Source organism: Syngnathus leptorhynchus, chromosome 22 (genome assembly GCF_054491065.1).
Source record: "Syngnathus leptorhynchus isolate UIUO chromosome 22, UIUO_Slep, whole genome shotgun sequence".
Classification (NCBI taxonomy): domain Eukaryota; kingdom Metazoa; phylum Chordata; class Actinopteri; order Syngnathiformes; family Syngnathidae; genus Syngnathus; species Syngnathus leptorhynchus.
Genome location: NC_141216.1, coordinates 3998176 through 4019485, shown reverse-complemented (window position 1 = coordinate 4019485; position 21310 = coordinate 3998176). Strand labels below are relative to the sequence as shown.

Below are 21310 nucleotides of genomic sequence, written 5' to 3'. Positions count from 1 at the left end.
AGCGAGGCCAGCTCGTGTCAGTCACGCATTGTAAACTGCGACTATTTTCAGCTCAAACGACAAAGCATGAGTAAAAAGGCTTAAGTGCGTCCGTTACACAATTTGCCACAGCGTTGACACAAACACACCACAACACATTTGCACTTCAAGTCAATGAGTACACATTCCCCACAAAAAGTGATGGATAGAGAAAAATCAAACCCGTTCCAACTGCATTTTAAATCATGTTGGGTTGAGCTCAGCACAATTAACTCTTCAATGACCTTTGAAATTGTACAAATAATTCCTCTTGCGTATCCTTTTTTTTTTGTTGTTGTCGGAATTCAACACGCAAGTTGCGTTTTTGGGAAATAATCCCAAGAGAGGTTAAGAAAGTAACAAAAGCCATTTTTAAAGTAAAATGCTGGTGTCATCAAAGTTTTAAAAATCGTTGTGCATGTACAGTGGACCACAAGCATATTTGGGGTTTGGCATTCACAAAATTGTGGACTTATTTTGGAAGCCATCTCCCATTATTCACCCAAAAACCCCTGCTTGTTCCCTTATTTTTTTTAAACTCAGTACCACATTTGTCTTTTTGATAGCAATTGTCAATTATTTGCAGATTTTTTTCCTTCCCTTGCTCAGTCATGAAGCTCCTTTCATTTCCATAGATGCCTGCCACAAGATGGTGGCAAATGACTACTTTTATCTAAAAGTAGCTCTTCAACTCTCGTCAACAGTTCCTTAACACCAAGTTACCAGCAGATAGGTAACAGAAGACAGCAAATAGGTAAGGTTTTTTTTTTATTTTTTTAACTTGACTGCCTGTACACTCCCAAATGAATCTGTGAATAGGCAAATATATAAATATGCAAACACTGCACCACCACCACCACTTTGGAGTTCACTGTTACCTCACTTTAGTGAGGTACATGTTCAGGTAAGTTCATTTGGGAGTTGTTTTCTCACCCTTTGTAAGTTCTTAGTTGACAAAAGACAAACGTATGTAACATGCAATGGAATTACTGAGCAGGTTTCAAAGTCGCGTGTAAATAAAAAGTAAGCTTCCATCTGCACGAGCTAAAACAGGCAGCCTGCGAGTCCCCCGCGAGAGCGTTACAAAATTTGAAAAACAAGCAAAACCTCGGAGGAACGCTTGTCATAACAACACTTTAGTCGCAAGTGCTCCAAATAGCCATCATCATAAACATTGTATTCTTTTCCATCAATGAAATAAGGCCCTCGGGGGAGGCCAAGTTTTATGATTGCAGATGTGGCCCAAAATGATACAGGACAAAAAAATGGCCCACTTCCCACTTTTAATGACTTTAATAGCATGTTTGATAAGCCATTCCTAATATTTTGACCCCTTTCATGTCATCGCCGCTGTTCAATCCCAAAAATAAACATAGCAGACGCATTTGGACGAGTTTTATGAGTATTTTCAGATTGTAAAAAGAAATTGAAGTTGCAAGCAATCAAATCCACATCAGTCACAGACAACCCCGTTTCGTTTCGCTTTGCTTTGTTGTCAAATCCTTTCGTCTCCCAAATAATGCACATCCACGCTGTTGAGAGTGATATTATAATTCTTTTTTATTTTTTGAAGTCACGCTTGAAGCTATCTCAAATAAATACACTCATCCATCCCTTGCATGGATCCCGTCCGTCCCGACATAGAAAACTCGTTGGGCCTAAATCTCCTTTATAAACGTGTATATCGCTATATTTTGCATTCGGTTCGCTACTGGTAGCCCAAAGCCGAGGCCGTGGTCAGTCTTTGGCCGTACAAGGCGTACGGGGAGTAGTAGGCTCCGGTGGCGGCGGGCATCGGCACGGGGGCTCCCGGGGCGGGCAGGGGGCTCTTGGAGTACGGGTGATAGCGACTGGCCAGTCCGAGCGGGTGATGCGGGCTCCCTCGCAGGGCGAGCGCCGCGCCGGGGCTGACCGGGCTGCCGCCGGAGGGCAAGTGCACGTGGCAGGCCATGGCTCCTAACGAGCCCGGGTAGCCTGCGAGCAGCTTCTCCGAGCCGGCCGCGAAGGCCGTGTGAGTCCGCAGGTGGCCCAGCAGCTCCTCGGAGCTGGAGAAGCGCTTGTCGCACGCGCCGTTGGCCGACACCCAGTTGCAGACGTGCGGCAGCGGGTCGTTGGGCAGCACGAATCCGTACGGATACAGCGGGTGTCCGCCGTAGGACGGCGCCGACGACGGCACGCCGTGCAGCGGGTGCGCCGAGTACACGAGCGGGTATCCCGACTTGAGGGCCGAGGCGGCGGCGTCGTGCGCGCAGTTGGCGCTGGAGGTCACCGACAAATGGCCGGTGCAGTGGTAGCTGAGGCAGTACGGGTCCCGACACAAGCCGGCGGACATGAGCGAGGGAGGGGAGGCCCCCGCCATGCTCCCGGCCTTGCTGCACGCCGCAAACTGCGCGCTCAGGAGCTGACTGCTGGACTTGGCGTGCTCCAGACTCATGCCCGGCGGCAGGAAGGGTTGCGCGTAACTCGCGTAAGCGCCCGCTAAACTCCCAGGGTAGGAAAGGGGGAAAACCGTGTGGCCGGGCTTGTAGGGGGAAACCGGAGCCACCAGTCCGGAGCCCAGCACCGACGAGGTGACTGACGACGAGTCCGTGGTGACGACCTTTAACCCGGGCGCGCTCTCCTGGCTGCCATCGGGGCTAATTCCACTCGTCCTGCCGCTCTCCGGCGACGACGCATTTTTATGGCGCTCGCACTCCTTCTTGTCGTCCTTATCCGACGCCGGTTTGCCGTCGCACGGCAGCGGCGAGGCGGAGGCGCAAGAACTGGGGCTCACGCTCCGGCTGCCGGTCCTGGGCGTGAACGGCGGGCAGGCGGCGCTCGGCACCCGAAAACCGTTCTTATCTCCGCTCAGGATCGACTCCTTCTTGCTGTCCGAAGATGACGCCGACTTGGCGTAGGGCTTGAAGCTCGACTTGTCGTCTGCGCCGATGTCGCTGATCTTCAGCGGCCCGGCTTTGCTCTCCTTGTCTCCGCCGCTCGCCACCGAGGAAAGCTTGGAGGAGGCCGGGGGGTCCGGCTTCCCGATCTGGGAGCATGTTTGAGCCAGAAGTGCCAGTGGGCTCTTCTTGGCGTCCAGCTGTGAAGCAAAATACATCGCAGTTACGCGCTGTCGACATATTTAGAGGGGAGGGGGTCATGCATGTGGGGGGGCACTCACCTCGATGGGGCTTATCGGCGTGGACGGCAGCGGCTGGAGGTACTCCGGGTGGATGATGTGTCCCGCCCGGGCCGTGAGCATTTTTAGCAGCTTGATGGGCAGACGGCCGGCTTGGCGGTTTGGGTCTGCGGGAGAGGAGACGACGGCGTTGTTGGGGGCGGTGGTGCTGCGGTGCGCGTACAGGCGGCTGTCGGGGCTCGGTGCGCCTCTCTCCCCGGGGGAGGAGCGGCTCTCCCACGCTGAATTAGTGCTGTGTCTCAGGACGGTCACCGCGGGCGATGTGATCATGACCCAAAGCTCGTGGAAATGGCCGAGAAACGCATGCGTGGCCGGTGCGCGCTTGCTCCGCAAAGCCCTTCAAAATCTCGCGTCAAACCTCCTGCGGACACGCACGGCCAAACCCCGAAAGCGTTAAATCCTTATGAACGTGCGTGGACATTCCGTGTGGTGTCGTGTGGTCTCCGCATGTGTTGTCTTCTCCCGTCGGCGTCCTGTGACAGTGTGGTCGCCGGTCCAAGAGCGCGCTCAGATTACAGGAGGAGGAGGAGGAGGAGGAGGAGGAGGAAGAGTGGCTGGCGCTGGTGCGTCAAAGGAGGAAGGCAGGATCACTCCGCCCACGTCCCCGTGCGCGCTCGTTCGCTCTTCTCCGCGTGGATCGCAGGCTGCAAGAGTTGATCCGAGGTGAAAAGACGAAAGGAAAATGACGTGCAGCATCCCCACGAGAGTGTCTTTCACGCTCGCGGACCCTTTTAACGCTGTGTTTTCTCGCGTAATTGGCTCTGTGCGCTTGCCCGCACTCAGCTCGGGTGGATTTGCGACGACGGCACGCACGTAGATGATCTCATCCGGTGTTTCCGCGACCTTTATTGCGCCAAGCCGTAGAAGAAGCCGTTGTCTCGTCTCAAGAACTTAGAATTAAAATTATGAAGCCAAACTATTTTTATTATATATTGGCTGAAAAGGCGTAAAGCCCAACTCGTAGTCTGCCGGCTTAAACTGTTTTTTTATATACCAGATAGTTCCTGTTCTTTGGGGGCGTGGCCAAATAGTCCCCCTTTCTCCACGATAAGAAGTTGACCTTTCACCTTTGTTTACCTCGGTGGTTTTCTGGCATCGTTGTGAGTTGTTAGTTATTACTTGTCTGGAGCCTGTTAGCAAATCAGAGCAACTATCAAGTCATCCAGTGCCGCTTGAGCTTCCTTTTCTTCCACTATCCATGTTGACAAGACAGAGTCTCTTTTTTTTGGAGCACATATGAGTCATTAAGAAATAACCCACGGCTTGGGGAGCACGCCGCTCGTCCGTCTTTCCGTCCATCCGCTTGACGTGTTTTGGCGTGCTTTCTGCTCCCGAATGCAGCCTGGCATCTGTCACTTCTCCGTCCTGCTTGCCAGTTATCTGTCAGCCGTCTGCATTTCTTCTCCTCAGTCACATTCAGGTCACTGCCGCGTTCAAAATCAAAATCAAGAGAAGGCGAAGTGTCGTCTCCGACTTAGCCATCCATCATCTCGGCCTCTGAAATCTTAACGAAAGACGAACGCGAGGACGTCGCTGGCCATCTTGACTACATTTCTCTTTTTTGTGGTTCTTGAGGGGGGAAAAAAAAGCTACCTTTAAATTTGCACGTACCAGTAGATTGGCCGAAAGAATTGTTTTGGCCCAAAAGACTACGACAGGTATGTTCCCAATCTGAAAAAAAAAGCTGTTCAAAATGAAACATCTGGACTAAATGAATAGCCTCAGTCAAAATCCAAAATGACACTCTTTACAACGTTTTATAAAAATGTCTTGCGGTTGCCGTTCATCCTGAAATCTTCCATTTCTCCAATTTCCCCCCCTTTGAAAGGAGAGCCACTTATCTTATTACTCAATAGCCTATAAATGTCTTGCTGATCAGGCAAAAGCTAAACAGATGCAAGTGTTTTTTGATTGATGACGCCGCCGCTGTTTTCGGCAACGGCCTGTCAGCCGCTGACACGCCGGCTTGACTTATTAGGACAGGGAAGGGCGACCATAAATTCCCAGAGTCAGCCAAAAACTCTTTTATTGTGGCCCTGATGGATGGGCCGCCGAGGCCCGCCGCACCAAATTCCCGGCTCGCTCCCTAAATGGCTGCACATTTTTCCACCCCGCTGTCGTCGTAATTCATGACTTTTAAACAGAAAGCCCCCAAATCTCCCGCTTGTATTTCACCCAGGCGGGACACGTTTATGGACGGGTCGGACCCCTCCGCCAACACGGCGGCTTCAAAGTCGGACGTCGGCGGGCGACGTCATCGGGTCTCAAAAGATTTGAGCAATTTGGATGTGAGAAGCTTCCTCAGCTTGACTCGGGGCTTTGTGCGCTTCCCGTTCCTTGCAAATCAACGTTACCTCCTAAGCGGCCACTCGAGGCGCCCTTTTGCAAAAGTGGAAAGAAGCCAATAAAAATCTCCCGTCGTCGGCGTTTGCACGCGAGCTCCAATTCCTTCCCCGCCGCGTCGACGTGAGAGCTCTCGTGCCACGTCAAGGCAGAGACGGGCCGATTGGACGTGACGGCTAAAAAGGCCAGATGACGGCTGCAAGGTGCTATTGTATTGCGCCGCTCTCCCGCCCCCGTCGGCTCCTTAAAATGGCCGCCCGCCCGCTCGCCCGCCATCCAGGCGACGGTGATTGCTCCTGTTTAATTGATTGGCCTTGCACCGAGGCCTGTCACATTAATAATGCTTAAGTACGGCCCCAGCGTGTCGCCCGCAGCGGCGCGTCTGCGGGGAAATTAACGGCCTTAACTAACTGCCGTCTGCCAGCCAAGACCGGCCTTTTATACTCCAAAGCGTCGCGGCGCCACTTCCGCTCTCCGGCGCTCCTTGTTAGTCGTACACCGAATACGTGAGCCGCATTTCCCGCATTCTGAATTTTGACCTTTCGCTTTCGATAGCTCTCGACGTGTCTGGAAGCGGATCTCATTAGGATCCGACGTGCCGGAGCCAAGCGCTGACAAGTAAATGGTGTCGAGTGAATAAGATTCAGATTAGCGGCGAGTTGACGGAGGCAGCCCGCACGAGACACGCTGCGATATTTCCGCCGCTGAATGACACTTTGAAATTGCTCCCATCACCTCCGTAGCTGCCGCTAATGCACCTTGAACCAAAGTGCGGGAATTAGAGCGCCGAGACGTCCTTCAAGGAAATATGACAAGAAAATAGACTCGCTTTTTGCTTTGAAGGCCGACGGGCTGGCGGGGTCGGGCGCTACCCCCCCCCCTACCAAAGAAACTGCCACAGAGTAAGAAGTTGTCGGCTCACGTTACCAAGGCGATGCGCTTAAGGACGGGACGTTTGGGATACTTAGAAGTCAGCGTACGCCGCCCTCCTCTTCTCGCACGGGCCAAGTTGAGGTGGCGGAAATCTAAGATGGCGGCAACGCTTGAAGGCTCTTTTTCCACGTCGTCTCCTCGATTAGTCAAAGCTGGTCAGGAGCGGTTGAAGTAGAAACCCGCCCAGATTAAGCGTCGGCTGTCGGCCGCTCGTATCAGGCAGGTGAGGATGTCATGCTGTACGCACGCGTTAGCTTCAGCCCGTCGTCCCGCCGCCGCCCGCCCGACAGCTGCCACATTAAGAACTTTGCGCAAACTTTGTCAAGTCACTCAAGGATTAGCGACGCGCGTCCCAAATGAACGTTTTGTTTGTTTTCAACGCGGTCCTTTTCCTTGTTTTGCCGGCCTCGCTGATAACGTAACCGAGGTAATCTTTGATCCCTCCGATTTAATTTCCGGCGGGGGAAAATGTGCAGGTAGCGTGTTTTGACACCCGGGGGCCGGGATGAGCGTCTGTGATGGGCAGATTATTTCCCGTAAAGCGGGGCCTCCGCGCCCATTTTGTCACATTTCACAAGCGGGATTAGGGATTCCAGCCGGTATTAGCGTCAGGCAGCCGTTCGACACTTACCGCTTCATTGTCGACTTAGTGATCAAATGCCGGCTCTGACGGCTCCTCGGCTCGTCGCCCGAAACGCGTTGTCAAATTGCACTCTTCTTCAAAAACCAGACAGAGAGAGGCCTTCTTCCTAAAAAAAGTCGATTTCAGATGATGGTGAGACACTCAAACACACCAAAGCCTGAATGGCTGGCTGTAAATCAGCGCAGCCACTTGATATAACGGTAACGTTTCTGCCCCTCGGCCGCAGTAAATAAATAGCCCGTACGTTGCGGCGCTGTACATTGATCAGCGGAGAAAAATCTGCCGACTGCTTTCGATACGCACGATCAAGAATGTCTGCTGCCATATCGCCAGCTTTACGAGACCATTACTACTTTTTTTTTTTCTTCATATTATTGTTTATCCCTCAGCCCTGCTAATGGCTTTCAATCGTCTATTTGATTTATGGCTTTTCAAGCTTCGGTTCGACGCGGACAAAAAATAAAAACATCGACCCTGACTTTTTTCCCAAGCTGTTTTGCGTAAGGCAATAATAAATTAAAATTGCTAATTCTTAGCGTTGATCTTTTTTCCTTCCTTCTTTCGATCCCACGTTTGAAATGACATCTTCTGCGACTTTCCCATTGACAGAGCGCTGCTGCGTAAAACCAACACGGTATATATTCGATATTTAGCGGATGAAGCCGCAGGAAGGAATGTTTAATTTCCAGTGGATTGGCAAAGGATCAGCGAGCAGCTTGTATCTCCGTTGGCTTTTCTCTGACCTCTGTTTTTGAATGTACAGCCCAACGAGCTTTAAATTCTTTGGACAGTGACTTAATCTGTCTCGGATCTTCCATAAAGCAGATTTTATTAGCTCATACACGAAGACGATGCGTGCGGAATTAAGCTCGGAAAATATACCGCCGTGTCCGTTTAACTCCATTCAGATGTCCGCGCAGAAGATGATGGAAGTCAAATATATCTCGCCAGTGGCTTGTATTATTTTGTATCATTTTAATATTTTTAGGGGGCGTAACCCTTTGCACAAAATCAATGGCGGCCTTTGGTGTTGTCGTGCCGGCGGCGTTGGAGGTGAAGTGCGGGGGAGCACATGTCTGACACCTCCTGACTATTTCATGAGACCGCGTTTGAAGTTTTTAAAACCCCCGTGGAGGATTCTTGGGGCGATGAATCTTAAAAAAAAAAAAAGGAAGGTGGTGGTGGTGGTGGTGGGAGGGAGGCGCGGCTTTAGAGCTCAAGCGTATTAATCGCGAGCACGGACCGTTACGCCGTTTGATGAGCAAAGTCCAATGAGTCGATTTCACCCCTAGTAAAGTCGTTTTCCCCTCCGTGCAGATCTGACACTTTTTCTAATTCATGCCAAAGTAACGGCATGTGTTTTCTCTTAGCATTATCCTCATAAGCCCCCTTTTAAGTCTTCCTTGTCTTTGGGCTTACGCAAAGAAGAAGAAGAGGAAGAGCATGACCTCAAAGCGTCTTTTGTTGAGCACGATTCATGTGATGGGGAGAATGTAGGGGGGGTGGCATTGTGAGCGATGGGGTGTGGAAGCTTGAAGGGTTCAGCAGTGCCGGTGGTCCCCTAATTTGGTAAAGTTTAGATAGAAGAGGCCGATTTGATGACAATAAATACGATATTAGAAAGAAAGATGTGTGTCGTGTCGATGTCATACCTCCGTTAACGGACAAAGACCCCGCGGTCGCTTGTTAGGCGGACCGTATGAAAAAAAACAACAACGCGAAGGCCAGATGATTTGGTCTGTCCCGGCCGCCTTTGACAGTCGTCGTAAATCTGATTTAGATGGCGAGCCGGGCCAATTGGATGTTCGGCTTTCCCAGGCATAAATCGGGGCCGTCCCACTTCCTCCGAGGGCCGCCGCGTACAGAAATATGGAAGGATGCGATGACATTCTTCAACTTGAATTTATTGCGCACGCTGACACCAATCCGTCAAGCAGTTACAAATTGTTTTTATCCATATAGAGTGTTGCCTTGCACCTTTCGTTCGGTTGGTGTGCGTGTAAGCGTGTAGCTGTGGGCCGTGGCCTAAAGCTGCTTGGAAAAGGAGCCTTTCGAAGTTTTTTATTTCCCCTCGTTAATTGCAGTCGCCTTCGCTCGTTGCCTTTTTTCACGTATGTACATTTCAATCAAGAGAACGCTAACGTAATGGCAGCGATTACTTGGCCGGCGCGAATTGGGCCGCCATTGATTTCTATTTTTTGCGCTCTCTCTCTCTCGCTCTCTCTCTCTCTCTTCCTCGAGCCGTGCCACAGAGGACAGTGGGAAATATTTGACATGTCGAAGCGTCCAGGGCCAGAAGTAGGATTAATGGCCGCCTGCCTGCCTTGAAGGTCCTCTGGCGGTAATTGCAAGCAGAATCGGAGTCTGTGATCTCAGCGGCGCTCTGGCACATGCCAAAACAGGCCGGCCTTTGACAGATTGCCTTCCCTTCAGAAATAACTTAAGCACATTTGTTCTCTGAAATGAGGTATGGCCGCGCCTCCCACGCCGCAAAAACGGGAGCGACGGCATCTTTCGAGCGCATTCCGCTCCCACATCTGCCATTGGCGGCCACGTGGACCCAAATAGGACACGTCTCATTGCAAAATTACGATATTATTTTGACAGTTGTCATATCTTTTTTTCCATCTTTAGCATTGATGCATTTTGTTATTTTTCCTCGCCGTTAGTATCGCAGCGGCTATGGCACGCTGGCTCACTTTCTCGCAATAACTTTAGCTCGTCCTTCAAATATGTTGTCGTCGCCGCGGAGCAACGTCGGCCGTCTCCCGGGGGGGCCCCGAACGGAGAGGGCCCGGCCAGGCCCGAGGCAACCGCCTTCTCCGCCTGCCCTGTTGCGGCGTGTGCGCTCCAAGTATTAATTTGTGTAGCGCCACCCCGTTTAATTGGTCTTAATCTGAAGTGAGCGGCTTTGATCTGCCTGACAGTTTGACTGCATTAGCGCCGGCGCGGGGGCTAATCCCCGCCGTAGCTTGTTCTGGCGGCTCAGCCAGAGGCCTGTCCAAGCATAATATGTCAGCTGAGGGGATAAGCCGTCATCAAACAAGCGCGTCTAAGCTTCTGGAACACGAGAGTTGAAGGGCCGCTGTCACGCTGCGCCGACGCCACAACAACCGAGACGTTACGCCGCCGCCGTCATCGCCGCCGCCAACGCCGCCAGGCTCGTCGGGCACCGACAAATTCAAAGTGAATGAAAATTAAAAATGGCTCGATGACACTTATTTCTTTACAACTTCTCGTGGTTATATTTTACAACATAGCTCCGACATATTTCCGTCGCTGTGAAATCATTAACGGCGATGAATGCCATCTGAATGCATTTGTCCAGCCTCGTGTAAGTGCAACCGGCTGACAGCTGGAGTATTAGCGCAGCGGCCGTTAAGAGGTGTCCGACATTTGAAAAATGACAAGCTCCCGGCGCCGACTCCACCTTCATTCGACGTTAGCGTGACTGTCAAACATTTTGAAGATCTGGATTTTCTGGTTTCCTTATCCCTGTTGCTGTTTTTCCACAGAAATGTTTGTCTTAACAAGGTGCCTCTTAATTAACAGTGCAAATTCCCCCAAGAACGCACCCCGTGAACGGCTCCCAGCTGGAGTCCGACGGCTTTTGCGCCGATGACGGCGGCGTAACGGCCTCCGCGCCGGCACCCCGACTTACTTATGCAGATAAATGCGCCACCATTTATCATCAGCGCCTATTCATAAATAGCCAATAAGTCATCGCCGCTTCCATGCGAGAAGATTAGACCTTGGGAATGTGACTTAAGCACTGCGAGCGCTCGAGTGTAGTGGAGGGGGGGTGAGTGATGACATACAAAGCCGCCGCCGCTTTTGCTCATTATGTCTTTTTCTACATGTCGTTTGCCTGCCCAGCTGCCATCTCCATATGAAAATCACTAGGGAAGCTTTTGATTTGATTTTGTTTTTTTTCAGCCGGTACATGTTTTTTTATTTCTTATTCCGGGCTGGGTGGAGGCCACAAAGGTGCAGAGACTGATGAGAAGGGATGATATATGTTGCCTGCGCCTGTGTCCCGGCTCTCCTCTGGCCCCTTGTCATTAATCAGCGCCATTAGACTGCACTCGCTCGCTCTCACCCTCGCCTTCCATTGCCGCAGCCTCCCTTTTGTCTCACATATAGGGAAAAGGCCGCAAGCTAAAGCCGCAAAAACAGCAACAGGTCATTGCAGGAACCCCTAACATTGCAATCTTGTGATTGTACCTAAAGTTAAATACAACTGAACTGCAAATGTACTCAAAGGGATGCTCTGTTTCAACTTCCAGGGACTTTTTTTTTTTTTTACATGCCGGGGTTCCTTTTGATCTTAAACCAATGAGCATTGTTTTAATTTCAAGCTGTTATCATCCATGTTGTCACTAATGAGTGCAGTGGTTAAAGGCACCCCACCATACACGCACTCGCCCCCTCCTTCCCCTCATCATCATCATCCGTGTCGAGAGGTCTGATCGGACGATAGCGCGTGAAAGCGATTCGCACGGCTTCATTCCGAGGGGCTTTGCGTGTTTGATTTGCATAACTAGAGAAAATGATATTAGATGGGCACATTGATTTAATTTGGTCGGGGGCGCGCTGTTAATTACGCTATCGTAAAAGTGTCACGGCTTTATTGCCTCGGTTCAGAACGGGCGCTGGGATGGGGGGGGCTCGGTGCTGCGGCGAGGTTATCCAGATTATATTGTCAGGCGTAATTTTTACATTAGCGGGTCATCGTAAAAACCAAATCGGAGCGGCGCTTTGAAGGATTAGCCCGCGCTGACTTTGTTCTTGTATCGCGAGTCGCGAGTGTTTTCCATCTGCCCTCCGTGCTGACATCTTGATTTATATTCGGCTTTTAGCGGGACTACGTGTTAGACATCGTTCCGAAGAACGACTCGCGCTTTCATCTTGATGGGGAACACATGGCCTCCGTGGGCCCTGACTTGGCGTTATAGGCGTACCCGTAGAGCAGGCCAGCGTTAGCACGCGCGGCTTCATTGTTAGCGTCGGCGTTAGCATTGGGTGCTCTTGATTTGTTTTGACGCTCAGACTCTCTGTTTATTCAAAGATTTGCTTCTAAGACTCGCCGGTAGTGCTTTGGCTTTTCCATCTATGCAGTAATTGTGAGTGGAAGGATGTAAAGTAGATGACGTCGCCATCCGCCAGCCGAATTTGGATCTTTACAAATGAATTGGCCCAGGCGCACTTCATCGAAATGAGCCGGCCGGCTTGGCCCAGCCTTTCAGCAAAGTGAAGTCGGGCCTGTCCGGACTTTGGTCTTCTCTTTGTCCCGGGCAGTACAAAGCAGTGCATAATGTGCAATCCGATAAGTGTTGCGCCGCGCCGCCACCTTCGCCCGTCGTCCTATACATCAGCAGCCAGATCATCTGGGCCGTGCAGTCGGGGACGTTTGTGGTAGATGTTGATGAATTGGACCGCCGGGGTGAGGAACTCCGGGGCACGTGACGCACATGAAGATGAAGCGGCGCTGTCTGCTGGCGAAGAAGAAGAAAGAGGAAGAAGAAGACAGCTGCGGCGGGGTTGGGAGGCAAGATGGACGGCCAAAGATAACCCTCGCTAACTTCTGCTGAAGATCAAAACTTTGCCTCCCCCGTCTGTGCTCAATTTGCGCTTCAGAATGAGGCCGAGCAGATGCTGGGGAAACGGCGTTGACGTGATGTCATAACTCAGATCGCTTGGATGTATCTCAAATCCGCTTTCCCGTTTAAATGAATGGAATCTTTTCCAAATAAAAAAAAAAAATTGTATTGTAAAAGGAGTTGATTGTATTTCAGGGCGTGCGCGCCACTTCAGCAAATTTTCTTTCCGCTGCCGCCTTTGCACGTTTGCCGTCGCTTCCATGTATGCCGCTGTCGAGCCGTGATGGATGAACATCATCACGCAAAGAGTAAAAGCTGTTCGGCCCGTAAAGACAGCGCCGGCATGTTGGGACTTTGTCGCTTTAAATTTTCCTTCCCACCTGTGCTCTGAATATGCTAATGCTACGCTACCTCCCCCCTACCCCCGCCCCTCGGAGAGAACCTCTTGGGATGATATATTCGGCATGCGTGTTACGTGGCGCTCGGCTGACAGTGACATATTAGTCGGGGCGTCTCTCGCAATCGGGATAACTTCAAATTTGCCACCTTGTTAGCTTTTGATTTATGTGATACCTTTTCACCCCCCTCCCCACCCGCCGAAGTAATTGGCCGGGGCCTGTTGTAGGAAATAATCAGCCTGCGTGCAGAAACAAATGTAGCTCTGATGCTAATGAGGCAGCACGGCCGACAGTTATTAATGATCGCTATGATAAAGAGCAGAATTGAGTTGTGCAGCGCAAAAGGATTTGACATAGATGCGCGTGAAAATAATCAAGTTATGCACTGCCGGGGAAAGGATGCCAAAAATTGATGAATTTATTGGCTCGGCATACGCTCGCCGGCAAAGTCCGCCGACCTCGAAACCAAAGCCAGCCAACGCGTGGAGAAAAAAAAAAAAGCCCACTCTTTGCTAACAAGTTGTACCTTGACACGCAGGTGTCCGATTGACGAAATGCCCGATCTGCCACCGTTGCTGATGCAACAAAACGCAAATGACGGTGGTCGCCACTCACTTGCCATTTCATCTCTTTGCCGCGACACCCTCCTGTCAAAACTCCTCGTCTTTGTTTGCCCACTCGAGAAGAAAAAAAAAGAAATCTCACAGCCGCTTTCTGTCAACGTGTCCACTAAAGACCCCCCCCCCCCCGACCTGCCCCATCCAGCCGACCGTTTGGACGGTCACAACAAATTAAAGGCAAGGCAAGGCGCCGCTCGGGTGTCGCGGCCTATTAGGCTGACGCAAACGCCCAGCGTCAGCTATTATTTCAATACACGAGCACGTCGAGCCTGCTTTGGAGTCTTGGCCTCCACCTGCTGCTGCTTCTGTTACTGGCACGACGTAGTCAGCGCGCTTGTGCGGCCTGTTCCCCCACTTGAAGCCAATTAACATGTTTTAGGGAACCGTAAATCTTTAATGAGTGCTTGTGAAATTCACGGGGAAAGGCCCAAATTCCACACGCTGGTCGCGTGCCCGTGTCGACATTTTCATCGTTTCATTCTGGGTGAGATGCCGGTCGCAAGTATCCCATTTTAGATAAATTTTTTTTAAGTTAAGTAAAAGCGAAATAAAAGTAAAAGCAAAAGAGCATGAAAGGATGGAGGCTTTGCGGTGCAAAAGGCCCTCGCTGACAGGGATTATTATTTATTTGTCACGCCGGCTGTAATAAGCTGTAGATACAGCGGCGGAAGGGCGGCTGATTTATTGCCGTGTCCAAAACGCCAGCGGCTGTGGAGCGTGCGGGATGAATACCGTACTGTCACTTTTGTCCATCCGTCAGCGTCGCCGCCCTGCTGAAAAAACAAAGCAAAACAAAACACCCTCCCGACCGTGTCTCTCATGTCGCCATAGGTAAACAACCTTTCGTTATTCCCTGACATTCTTCACTCCTCGGGCTGTCGGCGTGCATGATTGCAATCAATGAGCTTTTGTTCGGCGTTAGCCATGAGCTAAGTTAGCCAAAAGCAAGTCTTTGCAAAATTTGCCACAAATATATGATCCAACAAAATAGCTCCCATTTCCTATTCTGTGTTTTGATGAATTTATTTCCTTTATGGCCACAAGTCTCCGCTGCGTTCGGGCCACGTAATCTCGTTAAAAGTCGTCACGGATTTAGGATTATGTTATTGAATTGTCACATAAGTGGATCAAGTTTCCCCGGCCGCGGTGGATATTGTTGAGAAGCAGGCGCCTTTCCTTGGAAATATTTTGGGCTATTTTCGACATCGTACTTAAAGAAATGAACGTTTGGGAATTGCTCGTCCAAATATTAGGGAACAAAAGCTGAAGCGAAAATGCTCGGGCCAGCTGTATTTCCTCGGGCTTTGTTTGGCAGAGCCTTCCCGCAATCTTGCCTTCAAAGCCCTCCGACGTCATCTCTGGCAACCTCCACCGCCATCTTTCTTCTTTAAAGGCTTCCCCTTGCAAATTGTTATTTACGATCTTTTGTTTGTTCTCGGGGGCGTCGCGGCTAACAATACGGCTAATGGCCGTCGTTTGTTATTAGCTGACGGGAGCGCTGAAGCGAAAAGACTCGTTTGGGGCTTTAGGAGAGCCTTGACGGGGGACCATTTATAAGCTGATCGTTGCCAAAATGTCCTGGTCGTTAATAAGCGCCCATCAGCGTCTCATTTGTGTTCCCTGCTGTTAAAATTTTAAAAAATACATTTGACGTCAGGGGCTTCCCTGTCAGCGGAGGTGGGGGCGCGACTCGCGATCGCCGTCGCCAAGATGAAGTCGGCGCTGACAAAGCGCGCCCGCCCATTGATGGATGGACAAAGGCGGGAAGTGGATGCGAGAATCTACGGGGCCGAGGCTCGGCAACTTAACGCCGACAAACACCGTGAAAGACAGAGAGGAATTACCTGCCCGGCCGTTCGGGCAAAACAAATCCCACAGCAATTTTCTTACTGCTAAGCGAGCACTTTTTTGTTGAATTCTTTGCGTCGCACCTTCCCTCGTTTGATTTGGCGCTCCGCTCGGAAAAAAATGAGATGAAAATGATCACACGGCGGTTAGTGATAGGCTTCACCTCGCCATCTTTGACAGCGCTCGTGTTTGCTTCGCGGTTAGCACTCAGCTAGCATGGTTAGCCATAGCCAATAAACGTCCGGGCTCTCCTATAAAAGCCGCAGGGGCTGAGGCAGTTCCTGCCCGGGGGGAGTCGATGTATTCTGTAAACACACGAGCAGCAAAGTAAAAGAATCTCTCATAAATCTTGGGATGTAGCCGCATCATTTCCTTCAGCTGACCTTGGCCAGGCTGGGGGGGGGCAAGAAGCTTCACATGATGTATGGGCCAAGGGAGCACACTCGGCCATGAATCATGAGCACTGCGCTATGAAGATTTCCAACATCTGAACTCTCCTGGCTGTGACTCATTATTCAGCCACTGTCGCGCTTGACCTTTTTAACTTTGGAGGCCGAGAGTTAGGAAACACAGCATTCCGCTAACTCATCTTGAAGGCCCTTTTGGTATTTTCTTGGTTGTTGTTATTCTGGGGCCCACTTGTTTGTTGGTGAACCTTTTTTTTTTCTCGAGATATATTTTTGCCTCACAACTTAGCACCTCTTCTCCCTCTTGCTGTCGAGAAATATCATGTAATGTCATTTTGTCTCATCAAAGTCTCCTAGCTTAATGGAAATGCCATAGAGCGAATTATTCCATGTTACAGCGCTCATACACGCAACATGCTAAGCCACTGGAAACATGCCATTCCAATTGGGACTGTGCTCGTGTACCGTAAAAGCTGCCTATATATTTTGCAATATTCCGTTTCTCTCGCCCACGCCCGCTTATCAACAAAGCATGAAGCAATCAATGAGGATAATCTATCTGGAAGGCCGTCGATACGGTAATGACGCCAGCTCATCGTTACGGCCGCGCGGTCACATAAATCATCGGCCTCGGCGGAAGGCTTCGCAGCTGTTGCGACAATCCCCCTTTTTATTGTGCGGCGGAATAAAGCGGCCCCCTTTTTTGTGATTAATGTCTCTGCATTGTGCCGCGCCGCACGCTGATTGTTTTCAAATTCTCTGCAAAAAGGCCTACAAGAAGTCAATAGGCTCCGGCGTACAAGGGGACCGCGGCGCCATCGCTCACGCTCTGCCACGTATCGACTCCTCGCATTTGCATCCAGATGAAGGATCCGCTTTTAATGATGGAGCGGACGTCACGGCGACAATATCATACGTAAACGCGGGACGCGGTAATGTCGAGGTGCAAAGGTCTGCAGCTGAGAATGGAAGTCGTCTTTGATTTGACTTGACAAAAGACGGGAACCGCGCGTGAGGCCCGTCCTGTCCGAGGGAGGCAGGAAGGTCGCCGCCCACCCCGAGACAATCACAATTGATAACGCGAGTGTGAACGGCGGCCCGGATGGAAGCAATTTATTCAAACAATCATCCGAGTACATCAAGTGCGCCCGTGTCGTCGCCAGCCACCGCCGTTTTTCAGCGTGGAAAATGTGAGGCTCGTTTCCCCGCTATGAATCACCAGCGGGCAGGATGCAAAGTGGATTGTTGTACGTCCTGATAACAATTTAAATCCTGTTATGAATAATACAGACTAAAGCCCTCGCTGGAAATTGAACATGACACTCGGGCGATTTATTATCCTCGTGTGTTCTTAACCTCGGATATCGGATCGTTTGTGGAAGCGTATCTTCGTCATCCCGCGCGGAAAAGCCAAATGAGCCATGATGAACGTATCAACAAATGACTTAACGCTGACTAATGCCTGGCACAAAACCATATTTACTAGTAGACAAGTTAGCCGGGAGGATGAATTATAAATCCTCCTCGCGAAAGGGGAAATTTCAGCCGCGCAGGCAGATGCGTTTGCCAATGAATCACTTTTTGGGGCTGGAAAGTCCGTAAGCACGTCGAGCGCGTCACCTCGTTAACGTCAAGTATGACTTAGTTTGGGAATAACAAACAGTTGGTCGTGACCCTCGCTTGTGTCCAGCTGCTTTCACGAGCCCAGCTGGTGGAAAAAAAGCAGCGCCGCTGCCGCTGGCTCCCTCCCTCCCTCCCTCCCTCGGCCGTGGTCATTGTTTTGCCGGCGCTTCCTCCCACGAGTGGCGGCCTGACAACGGGGTCGGCCTTTTGCTCTGATTTAAGAGGCTGGCCCGCCGCTGACCCCTCTCCGTCTTTGGCTGCGGCTTAGCTTGACTTTGGGAAACGCTTGCTCATGCTCATTAATCCGCCCGGCAGCTGAGCACTCGTGTGTGTAATTTCTTAATGTGCGGCTTTTTTTTCCTCGTGTGTACTTTTGTTTTATTAGGCCACTGCTTTGTGTCATGGCGTGTGTTTTTTTTTTTTTTTCCAAAATAAATTTTGCACCGAGGCCATGGCTCTTTTTAGGGGTTCACTTTTCACTGTTTAACTCGCGGCTGTGGTCATTATGAGGACAGGCCCACATTAGCACAGCCTCGAGCTACTTCCTGGTCGTCGTGCATAATTTAAAAAAAAAAAAAAAAAGGATTTTATTTTCCCGGCAACTGACAGAAAATCAATTAGGCGTGATGTATTATTTGGTGAGCATAGAGATTGGCTACAGCTGTTCTACATTAAAGACCTGCGTGTCGCTTTGATGCTATCATATTTCATCGAATCATATTTCGTTACGAGCGACGTAACAAGTGCCTCGACCCTGACGCTGATGCAGCAGGACAGGATACTTCAATCGCTTCTTATGACTTCATATTTGCTCGATTGCAGCAATCGATTGTGTTGTTTTTTTTGTTTTGTTTTTAATATATTCTTTGCACAGCACAACTAACCTTTTTCACTCTGATTGGCGTCACATGATAAATGAAAGGCAATGTGCGTGTCATCTTTGCTCAAGGGCACGTGACAATCCCCTCCAGATTGATGGAGACATTCCGGCAAATGAGAACCTCCCTCTCGTAACTTATCCCGCTTTGCTTTTTAATATCGGAATCCTCACAGCCAATACCGAGATAAGCCAGCGAGGCGTTCTCAAGGTCCCGCCCATCGCCGGGTTCAAGCCCAGCACGATTGACGCTGACATATTCATCTCATCTCATACTAGTGCAAACTAACCACATAGGATACTAATAAAGATGGCAACAAGTTAAATAGCAACAAGCTAACTGACTAGCTACATATTTGGTGTATGGATGATTTGAAACTTGATGTTTATAAAATGCCCACCAATGGTGGAATGACCCACATCGTTACATCAAACGTGTTTTGGCAAGGCGACGTCGTCCCGCTGAACTTTGGATGTCCCCGTTTCGGGTCGGCGCCATCTCTCGCGTGTCTTTGTTAATTGAGCTAGCTAACGGGCGAGAAGTGACTCAAGTGCGCCGCTGACACCGTCGCGAATAAGTCAGAAGAGACCGTGACCATCCCTCAGCATTCAGCCGACAGGCGTGGACTCTGAGGTCGTCGACATTATATTTGCAGAGCCCGCACTCCCTTCTTCTTCGTTTTCTTCTTCTGTGGTACCCGTCAAAGGAAGCCCACCCGTATCCTGAGAACGCCCTGTTCTTACAAAGGCCGAGCCTGGCCCGGCTGTGTTTATTTTCACTCATAACACGGCGCACAATTGGGAGTGTGGGTCAAGGTGAGGCTGGGCCGCTTGCGGCGGAGGAACAACAAACAGATGTTCTTTGATGATAATTGCAGGGAAGGGAAGAGCTACGCAGACCGGCGAGCGGTTAACTAGCCGGATGGCCATCGAATGACAGAACTAAGTCGACGGCTAACGATTCCCGTCCCCGCCTTGAACCGAGCCGCCGGAGGAAAAGTTTGTCACTCTGCAGCTCTTAATCAAGGATGTCGCTAGTGTTGCTAGCTGCCAGTGATTGATTTGCGTAAAGTCTTACGACGGATGCCGTCATCGGATTAAGTGGCGCTGCTCCCGCGAGCCGCCGTGATTAATGAACGTCTCGCGGCTGTCGCCCGGGGTATCAAATCACGTCAGGACTGATGAGAGCACGCAATGTAATCAGCAGCTGCCATTGACGCCGCGCCGCTCTCGCGTCGACTCCGCCGGCTGTCCGTCAAGTGTCGAGCACGGCGACGAGATCAACATGTATTATATTTATACTCGATGCATCGATCAATTTCCGTCCAAACAATTAAAACCAACAGCCGGTCTGGAATAGGGCTAAGCGAGTCATTGTTTGTGGAGGTTCCGCATCTATGTTGTCCAATGATCTAATCTCCAATAGTCGGTCGCCGTTTGTTCTGCAACTCCTCAGACGGCGGGGGCACAGGCACGGAGCTTTTCCACATGTCGGATCTCTCCCCAGAGGACGATCGGGTTGCTCTTCTCCAGCGTTTATTTGAAAGCCGTCACTTGGCGGGATTCATTGTTAGAAAAACGCCATCGATCGGCCGCCTGATAGATGGCCGCCCGCCCGCCCGCCCGCCGTCCGGCTATCGACGGATGTATTGACCGCTCTTTGTGAGCTCTGCATCTTATTACCTCTCGGCAGCCAGCATAAATACTTCACAACTCTGCTTAAGTATATTTTCGGGTACACGTTAGGTCAAGTTAACGTCAAACGCCGGCTTACGCAACCTCGATGTAAATATTTCGACACGCAATAACCCTGTCGGGAAAATTTGCCCTAACATGAAAATGACTAACGTCGTGCTTAAAACGTGCATCGCTATTGTATACTACTTTTATTTGTTTAGTGCATCTTAATCCAGCCTTTTTTTTTTTTTTCGTTTTATTTTCTAAAAATGTCTCGGCTGCAAGCACGCTAAGTAATGTCGCTCTGCCAAGCCCGGCCGCCGCTTCCATTTGTTTGAACAGTAATACACAATTTAACCTTGGCAATCGCATTTGCGGGATCATAACACTTGCAACGGGTGTAATTTTTCGAGCAAACCCCGCCGCAACGCCACCTGATTTATTTGGCTTTCGCGTATTAATCTGCAAGGCCGTTTATGATGCATTACCGCCGCGCTGACCGTGATTCACTCGTACGGCTAGGGAGAATCCATTTTATGTGAGTGTGTGTGTTTGACGTAGCACCTTGCGGCTGTGTGTGTGTGTGTGTGTGTGTGTGAGTGTGTGTCGTGGCTTCTGTGGGAGTTTGTTGCCTTTTGCTCGGGAAGCCGTGAAGGGTTGCGCTTTATGGAGAGTGAAATTGCTTCTTCTGCTTCGGACGCTTGGAAACGTGCCTTGATTGTTCTGCGTGTGCATTTGTTTTTCACTTGTAGATGTTTACGGCGTAAAAGAAATCAAACCATAAAGTTGAGTGACTGCCCATCAAGTTTTAAAAAGGAGGAAAATATCACAAGTGTCTCTACTATCCCAGATAAAAACCAGAGGATGAGAGAATAGCTGCAAACTGAAATGTGGCGGAAGAGCAAGATAAACGAGGGGGGTCTAAATAATGCAGTTCACCCTAATTCTCTTTGATTAGGCGCAAGCGAGACGACGACGACGGCGACCCCACCAAATTGCTCATCAGCATAAATAACGAGCAAATGAAGTGATAGAAGGCAAAGTCCCGGGCCGTCATAAATCAAAAGCCATCCGCCGGCCGCGGAAGTGGGCGGAATTAGAAGTGGGCGCTCCTATTAATTATGTTGCCTTGCGGAGGTGACAGCGCG

General features: G+C 50.4%; 2 protein-coding genes across 5 annotated transcripts in view; one reads left to right on the top strand and one right to left on the bottom strand.

The window, feature by feature from the left end:
• The window catches only part of dbf4b (DBF4B-CDC7 kinase regulatory subunit), a 48580-nt gene that overhangs the window by 8214 nt on the left and 19056 nt on the right, over positions 1-21310 (top strand). For all 4 annotated transcript variants that reach the window (XM_085903158.1, XM_085903156.1, XM_085903157.1 and 1 more), the window contains exon 4: positions 654-772. The gene's annotated coding sequence lies outside the window, so the exon portion shown is untranslated. The remainder of the gene's footprint in view (positions 1-653; positions 773-21310) is intronic.
• On the bottom strand, positions 1506-3842 carry LOC147039470 (zinc finger protein 503-like). The gene is made up of 2 exons (XM_085903159.1): positions 3176-3842; positions 1506-3094 (listed from the first exon to the last, which is right to left on the bottom strand). The coding sequence occupies exons 1-2, from the start codon at positions 3461-3463 to the stop codon at positions 1727-1729; spliced, it is 1656 nt and encodes a 551-aa protein (XP_085759285.1). The 5' UTR covers positions 3464-3842; the 3' UTR covers positions 1506-1726.

Excerpts from the sequence above, each read along its gene's own strand:
- LOC147039470 (XM_085903159.1), bottom strand. The coding sequence starts at position 3,463 with ATGATCACATCGCCCGCGGTGACCGTCCTGAGACACAGCACTAATTCA. Across the intron at positions 3,095-3,175 it reads CGCCGATAAGCCCCATCGAG|CTGGACGCCAAGAAGAGCCC; the intron begins GTGAGTGCCCCC and ends TTTGCTTCACAG.